Source organism: Salvia miltiorrhiza, chromosome 1, assembly GCF_028751815.1.
Source record: "Salvia miltiorrhiza cultivar Shanhuang (shh) chromosome 1, IMPLAD_Smil_shh, whole genome shotgun sequence".
In the NCBI taxonomy this organism is placed as follows: domain Eukaryota; kingdom Viridiplantae; phylum Streptophyta; class Magnoliopsida; order Lamiales; family Lamiaceae; genus Salvia; species Salvia miltiorrhiza.
The window spans coordinates 66,161,675-66,171,974 of NC_080387.1; the positions used below are offsets into that span (position 1 = coordinate 66,161,675).

General features: G+C 32.2%; 1 protein-coding gene across 1 annotated transcript; it reads left to right on the forward strand.

The window, feature by feature from the left end:
• The first annotated feature begins 4,983 nt into the window (after positions 1-4,983).
• Positions 4,984-8,020, forward strand: LOC131005129 (cytochrome P450 71A8-like). The gene is made up of 2 exons (XM_057931943.1): positions 4,984-5,964; positions 7,283-8,020. The coding sequence occupies exons 1-2, from the start codon at positions 5,029-5,031 to the stop codon at positions 7,880-7,882; spliced, it is 1,536 nt and encodes a 511-aa protein (XP_057787926.1). The 5' UTR covers positions 4,984-5,028; the 3' UTR covers positions 7,883-8,020.
• Positions 8,021-10,300: the final 2,280 nt, after the last annotated feature.

The window sequence follows — 10,300 nt, forward strand, 5'->3', positions numbered from 1 at the left end:
TCTTAAATCATGTGCCAAAAAGAAATGGATCAATTTAGGGGTACTTTATTACCAAACATACTTAAAACACTAAATATTAATTTTTTAAATTCTGTGTCAAAAAGAAATTGTTCAATTTAAATGGAACGAAGGGAATATATATAATATTTTTATTTATTAATAATATTTTGTAAGATCTTGCATGTTTATTATCTCGTCGAGGTTAGGGTTAGGCTATAATAGGAAAGAATTTGAAAATATTTCAAGGTGAAGGAAAAAATAATTATATTGTACGAACTTTAAATGTATTTTTCTACCGCCTACAATTATATCAATTAAATTCAATCGGTAGCACACACCGCAACACCCAAAATTCAATAGAAATTTGGATATAATCAGGTGTATCGTACAATTGAGTTAACCCATACTCAAACATTGTCCCGTATTGAAATACAAACTCGCATTCTAATCCAAATCGTATAAATGATATTATTCAATTATACAAATGACACTGCTTATAATTGACATTATTCAGTTATATAAATGACACTTTAATATTTTAAATGTTATAGTGTCATTAAAATATTATAGTATCATTACAATCTTATAATGTCAATTACAGAAGTATTATTTATAATTCTGAATAGTATCAATTCAGTGTCATTTGTAATATTATAGTGTCTTTTAATCGCTGTGTCATTCATATAACAGAATAGTGTCAGTTACAAACAATGTCATTTACACGATTTAGATTAGAATGTAGATTTGAATCAGGATATATACGAACTATATTTAAATACAAAGCAACTTAATTATAGGATACACCCGATTGTACCCAATACCACCTCATATAATTTTAGAGGGCAGAAAAATAAAACAAATGGAAACATCGCCGTGAACGGATCCGAATCTCATCTGAAAATATATCAATCGATGACAAAAAAGTCAAAAATAGGACTATGACAACCTCTTTAATCTTTTTTTTTTTTTTTTTGAGAGCAACCTCTTTAATCTTTATTAGTTCATTAATTGTCTTGCTTCACATACAATAAAAAATGGTGACTATAATGACATTAAAGATGATAAACTCTTAATGGGCATTTACTTTGAAAGATTATTTTTTATAAATAAGAAACTTGATTTTTATTTTATTTTGATGGATTGAAATTTTGAGATATCTTAAGGCCCTTGATTATTTTTATTAATTTCACTTGATTCTTATCTCCAACAAAAAGATGAGATTGAAGAAATCTTACTCTTAAAAAAAATACTCGATCATCTATTATTAATTATATAAAGTAAACGGCCCTTGAGAATACAAAGTTTTGACAAAAAGACAATGATGATTAACACATGGCGTATAGGGAGGAACCTCGTCTTATAAACGCAAATAAAAGTTGTGACTCTTAAAATATTTTACAAGAGCGTCTACTTTGACTGCTGTTAAAACCAATTAGTGTAGAAGACCTGAAACTTATAAAATCATTTTACGAAAAGTAAAATAAAAATAAAAATTATAAATATAGATAATCAAATCTTTGGAAGATATGGAGATAGCAATTTTTTTCATTTTAAACAACAAAAGTTCTAAAACGATTAAATTAAACAGGCGTGCCAAATTGATATTCTTTTCAGTATTATCTCTAATCTCAACCAGTAATGACGAGTTAGCACAAGTTTAGGTGAATCACCGCATCTAAACTAGGCTAAACCTCAACGACACGAATGTAATACAAAAATCCATCTAATCTGTTACTACAGTTCTCATGCTTTCATCGATATTGAATTTTTCAAAGCTTTTCATAAAGTAATCACGGCAACATATACAATAACAAAACTAATACTACTTCTCAACTTATTATTCAAATGCAAGGATCACATTCTATTAAAAAACAACTACGAAGAGCAATCAACATATTTCGATTGAGTTTGATAGAAGCTATTACTATTATCCAGTCTCACAATCATCATTCAAATTCTCAGTTCCAATTCTACAACAGCAAATGCAGCATCTAAGCAATTAATAACAAGCAAAATATTTAACAAGCAATTTCAATAAAAATTTGGAGTTTAAAATGGCTAACCTTCAACTGTGACCGGAGGTCCTATATTGCCTGGCCGGAGGCGGATAATCATATTGGCTGGAGGCGGCGACGGGCTGGCCAGAGGCGGCAGTAGAGGGAAGGGAGAGAGTTACCATTATTTTCTTCAAATTAGGCATTGAGAGAGAGGGAAAGAGTGATACACAAAGAGAGAGAGTTACCTTAGGGTGAGTCGGGGTGACTATTGGCATGGCGATGGTTAAGGTGTCTGACGGTTGGAATGGCGAGGGTCACAAGCAAACCGGTTATAATCACTGAAGACGTGTGATCTTATTTTTTCTTAATTAATATTCGGTAATTACAAAGATACCTCACTAATATCCTAGGACACTCTATAGATTTAATGAGTCGACAACATTAATTTATAGAGAAAGCAGGATTATTGAATTCAGATTGTTTTTCCTTGATAACGATGTGTCAGTTTACCACTAATCAAACTTAAACCACAATCGGTATAATTAATTTCAATCCACTAAATATTTGCAATTATCTAATGAATTAAAATAATTAACATCGATAAATACAGAGAATCGCAATTGCAAGCATAAAATAAAGTATAAGAATAAATTAGATCTCACAAAATAATTTTGCTAGTGCTTCCTTATATTTTTTTTTTACTAGAACGCATAACAAAATAAGATAAGAAAAATAAGAAATAATTGTATGAAAGAATAAGAAATAATCGGACCGAGGCCTTTGGCGGTTTCGATTCCGATTTCGGTCCGTGATCAACGATTTGAATTCGAATCGTTGACTTCGAACCAGTCCAGGCCAGTTCAGGGTCGAATTCGGCATCAATATTCAAACATGAATGGATATACCTGTCTGTCACTAGAAAATCATAACCAATAAAAATGAAGAGACAAGGCAAAGAGGAAAATTGTTTGGTTGTCAAACAAAAATAATACAGTTGATAATAAGTTGATATTACTTTGCTTTCAAAATATATAAAAACAATTTTAAGAAATCATTCTAAGCATATTTTAGTAATTTTTATAAAAATTGTCATACACGTGTTTTGCCGCCCTTACCTTAATTTGGTTCTTGCTTCGGAATGAGATTCAGTGTACCACATTTTATGTCCCACTTTGTGTTCCACTTTCAATTTTATTTAATTTCTTATATATATTTTCGTCAATTTCAATTTTATATGTTTTAGTTTAATTTTGTGATTATAAACTAGGGTTTATTCCATCAATTTAGGGTATATAATTATTTTTTTATCATTTAATTTAATTTTTATTAGCTAATAATAGGTTGATAAATTCAAAGTCATGGTATATACTTTCTAAAAAATTTAATCTTTTGAAATAAAAATTAAATATAATTCCTAGTATTATAATAAATTTTATTTTTATAAAAAATAATTTTAAAATAATAGATATAAGCATGGGACATAGTGACACACATGAGATTGTGGGATACCGGATCTCTTCTCCTTGCTTCGTCACTGACTGAGTGATTTATTTATGCAAATAAGTGGAATTGGCAGCAATTCTACCTAGTACGTTTTCTTAAAATTATGATTAATTTCATTGACTGAGTGATTTATTTATGCAAATAAGTGGAATTGCCTGCAATTCTACGTAGTTTTCTTAAAATTATAATGATTAATTAATTAGTTAGTAAATACTAGGATATCTATTTTATGTAGTATTAGTGGAATTGACTGCAATTCGACGTAGTTTTCTTAAAATTACAATTAATTTCATTGACTGAGTGATTTATTTATGCAAATAAGTGGAATTGACTGCAATTCCACCTAGTTTTATTAAAATTATAATGATTAATTAGTTAGTAAATACTAGTGTAGTGCATAAGAGATCCTAGCTATTTTATATAGAAGTATTATGTTACTTTAACAAAAAATAATATTGGATCATGATGATTTTTTTTGTAAAAAAATATGAAAAGTATAGATAAAAAATAAATGAATTGTAGTAGGATAGTCTTTAAAAATAAAAAAATACATATTTTTTGAAGACAGACTTGAAAGGACAAAATATACATATATATTTTTCACAAATGAAGATAATATTTACTATATGTATCAGACGATGTTAATCAACGAGGAATATATCCCTATTTATTGATTAAAATTAGCAAATGCAATTTTATAAAAATTAGCTCTTTTAAATATCCTTATTTTGTTAATCGTGGATTGCAAATTTTCTTACTTAGTTATTTGTGTTTCTTTCCAGGAACCTGTATTGATTGAAATCATCTACTACTCGATGTGCTACGTTTTTCAAAATACTATTCTTCTGGTTCACCAAAAGTATGACATTTTTTGTAGGCATATGAAAAATTATAAATATAATACAATACAATTTTAGCTTAATATATTTGAATTGAATGTAGAACAAAAATCACTATAATAAAAACTTTTACTATGAGAAAGAAGAAAAAATATATGAAAACAAGTCCAAAATGAGCTGGGACGGAGGGTGTATAATAGACATGTCTAAAATGAGCTTAGCAAACACCATCTAAGTCATTTCAAAATATTATTGATTATACATCTATACTATATTAAAAATATATTAAAAAGTAGAGAGTTTAATTTGAAATCAATTTCAAATTGATTTTAAAATTGAATGGTAATTTTATAATTGTAATAAAATTGAAGGTTTATTTGTAAATTATATTTTTTTCTATTTATTTTTCTTTATATTCTTATTTTGTTTTATATTAATTGTACATCATGTTGCATAAAATTTTCATTTTTTTCGAATTTAATTATGATCGCAATGGTCTTTCGTAACAACTAACAACCCCATATTTTATGATGATAATTTGTTTTTTTCAGTTGGGGGTGTGGGATCAAGATGATTAGTTTGTTTGCTCAAAATCATTGGTCCAACACATATGCCAAACACTACATAAAATCATATGCCAAACATATGATTCAGACAAACAACGACAAGCAACACTACTATAAAAATCCATGTCCAACACACCCAGTTCTTCACACACCTCAACCATGGAGGAACTTCAACTGAATCCCTTCATTCTCACAACTCTTCTCTCTCTCATCATTTTATGGTCCATCAACATAGTATTCCTTAAACCTAGGACAAAGCTAAAAGTCCCCCCTTCCCCACCAAAGCTACCAATAATCGGAAACCTACATCAACTTGGATCATCACTCCCCCACCGTGATCTCCATTCTTTAGCCAAAAAGCACGGCCCTCTGATGCTCCTTCACTTGGGCAGCGTCCCCGTTCTGATCGTCTCCTCTGCCGAATTCGCATGTGAAATCATGAAAACTCATGACATCCTCTTCGCCAACAGGCCCGGATTCAAGGCCATGAAGAAGCTGTTCTACGACTGCAGAGACGTCGCGTTTTCGCCCTATGGCGAATACTGGAGGCACATGAAGAGCATCGTTGTCCTTCAGCTGTTGAGCAACAAAAGGGTCCAATCTTTCAGTACGATCAGGGAGGAAGAAACGGCCCTTTTGGTGAGGAAGATTCGAGAATCTTCAGGTCCTGTGGATTTGAGTGCGATGTTTGCTAGATTTAGCAACGATGGGATCGGTAGATCGGCTTTCGGCGGGAAGTTGAGTGATTCTGAAAATGGGAAGAAATTCCTACATGCCATGACGGAGTTGATGGAGCTTTCAGGGATTATTGATATATCTGATTATATTCCGTGGCTTGGTTGGATTGGGCGTCTTAATGGTATTGATAAGAGACTCGATAACACTGCCAAGGAGATGGATCAAGTTTTGGAGAGTGTGATTCAAGAACGCCTGCAGATTCAAGAGGAAAAGGGTGTCAAACAAAATGGACAAGATTTTTTGGATATTTTACTCGGAATCTATAACGATAAAACTGTTGATGCCTCCATCGATCGAGATAGCATCAAAGCATTACTTTTGGTAATCATTCCCTCTCTCTCTCTCTCTCTCTTTGCGATCTGTTGTCTTTCATCCACTATCTCACTTTTGCTGTCTCCCCATTCATATCCTATTAATTTTAGTTCTTTTTCAGTTTTTTCTTCAATTATTTTAGTTTTTTGTGCTTTAGTTCAATTTTACAAATATTAATTAGAATCCATCATTGCTTGCTTTTAACATATATACGAACAGCAATCTTTAAATTATCAATAACTGATCTGATTATTTTGGTTGATTATTTTATAAAAAAGAGTATACTAATTTTATATATCTTCATTTTTTTGGTAATAAATATTGATATGTCCATTATATTTATTAAATATCCGTTCTCAAAAAATTTGCCTCAATTTTCTTTTTTAGGCGTCTTCAAATTTTTCGCCTCAATCTCCTTATTACAATTTATTTATATGACTTCACCATCTACTTTACAATTACAAATTTACAACCTTTTAAGGAGTACATGATTTCACCATGAAATAACTTTTTATTAATTTTTAATAAAATTCGTATTATTTTTTTAAGACAAACTTTTGAGGGACTAAGGGAATATTAAAATATTGAAATTTATACGAAATGAATGGGGGCAGACAGAGTGCATCGAATAAAGAATTCAAACCGCTTTCATGTATGAACGGTAATAAGAGATTTTTGTATTCGCACAATTGCGTTTGTTTTAGGGCTTAATTTAAAGGATTAGCTTTAATAGATAAAATAGTAAGATTAATTTTGTTTAATTTTAGAGAATTAAATTTTGGGATATCTCAAATTTGATTATTTTTATTATTTAAATTAGTTTTACTTGATTCTTATCCCATTGAAAAATAAATCCTACTATTGAGAACAAAAATATTCAATCATGCAAAATAAACGCCTCCTTACGATACAAGGAAGGGATCATAAGCTTTGTTTATCACATTTTCCTTCGTTTACTTTGACATAATAAAAATTTCAAGTAAACAGTATAAAGTTTCGGACATCATATTTTTCCTTAGAGAATATATAATTTCATACTTAGGAGATAGTGTTATAGTTTTATAGAGGTAGCACCCTATTCTAGCAAAAACTGTATGGTGAAAAGAAAATTTATCCATATAGATAAAATTGTGGAATTAGTAGCCTTTGTGATCAAAATACCATTACATCGTGTAATTAGTAAAATACACTATTACACGCTCTTTTCAATTTACATGATTTTATAAAATCATGTAATAGTCGCGAAAAGTATGTAACATTATATTTTACGATTTCACTGTTACACATTATGTTCGCATGACATATTCAGCTTCACTACCTTTTCCAGAATTCATTTGTTGGTGGAACTGATACAATATCCACAACCATGGAATGGACAATGTCAGAACTCTTGTTACACCCCACAGTGATGGAAAAGTTGCAGCACGAAGTAAGAGGAATCGTGAAGCCGAAACAAGAGATAACCGATGACGATGTACAAGAAATGCATTATTTGAAGGCTGTGATCAAGGAAGCTTTGCGTTTTCATCCACCACTCCCATTACTTGTGCCTAGACGAGCAAGCAAAGATGTACAAGTGAAAGGTTTTGATATCTGTGCAGGAACAGTGGTGATGATCAATGCATGGGCTATAGGGAGGGACCCCGTCTCATGGGATGAACCGGAGAAGTTTATGCCCGAGAGATTCTTGAATTCTTCCCTAGACTTTAAGGGCCTAGATTTCGAGCTGATCCCATTTGGGGCGGGACGAAGGGGATGCCCTGGGATCTCATTTTCTATTGTTGCTATGGAGCTTCTGCTAGCGAATCTTGTGCAGAAATTCGACTGGAAATTGCCTCAACCAAAAGATTTGGACATGACTGAGAGTCCTGGAATGACAGCCCATAGAGTTGTTCCCCTTCGTGCAGTTGCCTCTTGCGTTATGTAATTTGGAACATTATAGATCAAGATGTTTAAGTTTCAATCAATACCGCATATATATGTGTGGATTTTAAATATTTACAAGTTTTATGTGGTTTTTATCGAGTGCAATGTTTGTAATCAGAAAATATATATGTTTCTCCTCGGTATGCCATTTTTTCGATCTTCATGAATGATTCATGCGAGAGGGCTCCGGCGGTTGGGATTCTCTCTCTATATATATATGGAGCTAACAACTTTTAGTGTTTTTAGTGTATAAAATATAATCCTTTTTTTCAAAAATACTAAAAATTACTGTTTTGTTTTAACAATTAGCTCATATATATGGGTATGATTTATTTACCAGATGACTACAAAGTTTTTATTGTTCATTTCAGTTATAAAATCAATAGAGTTTTAATGGTAATGGTTCAAACTTAAGCTGAAATGTATGAATTACAAAACTTATGTCAGATCAGGTGAAGATCTGATCTAAATATTTGAAACAAGTAAACATAATCCGATCTTAAAAAGTTTTGATGAATATTTGAAACAGATAAACATATAGTCCGATCTTAAAAAGTTTTGATACAATCAATTTTTTAAGGATTGAATTAACTGTATGACAGATATCCACCAATCATACTGACTTGGACACAATATTTTGTGTAAACAATTATATGCTATTTCCACTCGACGCGTGTTCAAATATGATTTTAATAATCAATATTTTCAACGAATATGTGATCGCTACATTGTCATTTTCAGCATAATTAATAAGAGTATTATTCTGTTTGCTTACAATTATTGATCCGCACAAGTAAGCCAAATTAACACATGATTCTTTGTCAAAAAAATAAAATAAAAAATTAACACATGATTCAGGCATACAATAAGAAACAAACACTACGAACTCTGTCCAAACATATCCCATTTTCTCACACCACCATATACAAAACTACAAAAATATTTCACTTCAATATGGTATTTTACGTCTTCCTAAATGATGCTTGCCAAGTGCAATGGCCGGCGGTTTGGATTATCTATTATCTATATATTGTATATACATATACATAGAGGGATGTTAGAATAAAATTTTTAGTTATTAAGGCATCATCCATAGTGTGGTGCTCGAGAGTCGGTGCGCACGGGTTCGGCCAAGACACCTCTCCCCCCCCCCCCAAAAAAAAAACCGCGCCAGGCCTGCCAAGCGTGCTCTCAGCCCACTTTTTAAAATTCCTTTATTTCTTTACTTTTTTAAAGAAAAATTCTTTTTTTTACTTCTATAAATACTATCATCTTCTCGTTCAAATTCACACTAGATTCTTCTTCTTCCTTTTATTTTATATTTTATTCCATTCATAGAGATTGTGCTAGAAAAATGGAGGATAATTAACAAAATTGATGGAGCAACCACCCCCAAAATTCCTCTCCGTGCAATGCATTCTCATCATTCTCTCAAGAATCAAATGTCGTTCCAACAACGGGTCTTGAGGGAATTAATTTGAGTGCCAACTTTGTGTCGGCGCCGGAGCCCGAGGTGGAGGAGATAGCGAGCATACCGGCGACTACCAAAGATTTCGTCTGCCGTTTGTATGTGGATGCTACAGTACTCAACTCCCTCAAAGGCACCGACCAAAAGGGAGCCTGGTATTGGGGCTCCACTGTCACCAAATACAACGAGCAACGGCCTCCAACACCATTCCACGCGACGTGAAGCATATTAAGTTGCACTTCCAACGTGTCCAAAATGACGTGAAGGTGTGGGAGACCATCTACAACAAATGCCGAGCAAATTAGGCGTCCGACATGAGTAATGAGAAAATCACCGCTTAAGTGCAACAGCTGTACGCAGCCGAGCATGGTGGTTCCTTCAAATATCCACATGCTTGAAAAGTGCTTTGCGAAAATCAGAATTCACGTCTATTGGCTAGGATGTCCGCTCTGCCAAACGTTCAAAGGGCTCATGCGGAGGCTACACAACGACGTCCAGCGAGCCAAGCATCACTACGAGGCCCCAAGGCCAAAAGGCGGTGAAAAATAACAAGGCAAAAGGTAAGAATAAGGCAGAATCGTCGTCAAAGCAAATACAAGCAGTGGAGGCCAGGGAAAACATGGTCAAAGTCATAGGAATTTTCTCCCAAACGCCAAACCCAATGGAACCTCGCGGAAGACATCATCTTGAGTAGAGACACCTCCCAAATGAATCCCAACGAGTTGGCGTTTCACTTGAAAAAAGTAGAGGAAATCAAACAATGCAATGATCTTTAAATTTTTCTATTGTAGGTTTTTTTTTTATGTTTGTTTAATTTTAATTGATTTAGAATTTTATTTTTATTGTAATGCAATTTTAATTTTCAATCAATGTAGTGTTAAATTATAATTTAATGAAATTTATGTTGTTAAATTTATTGTTAATTTTAATTGAAAACAACATTAAAATTAA

What these genes read in the sequence shown, in the direction of transcription:
- LOC131005129 (XM_057931943.1), top strand. Translation starts at nt 5,029, where the DNA reads ATGTCCAACACACCCAGTTCTTCACACACCTCAACCATGGAGGAACTT. An exon ending in GCATCAAAGCATTACTTTTG is followed by an intron (nt 5,965 to 7,282) that starts GTAATCATTCCC and finishes TACCTTTTCCAG; the next exon opens with AATTCATTTGTTGGTGGAAC.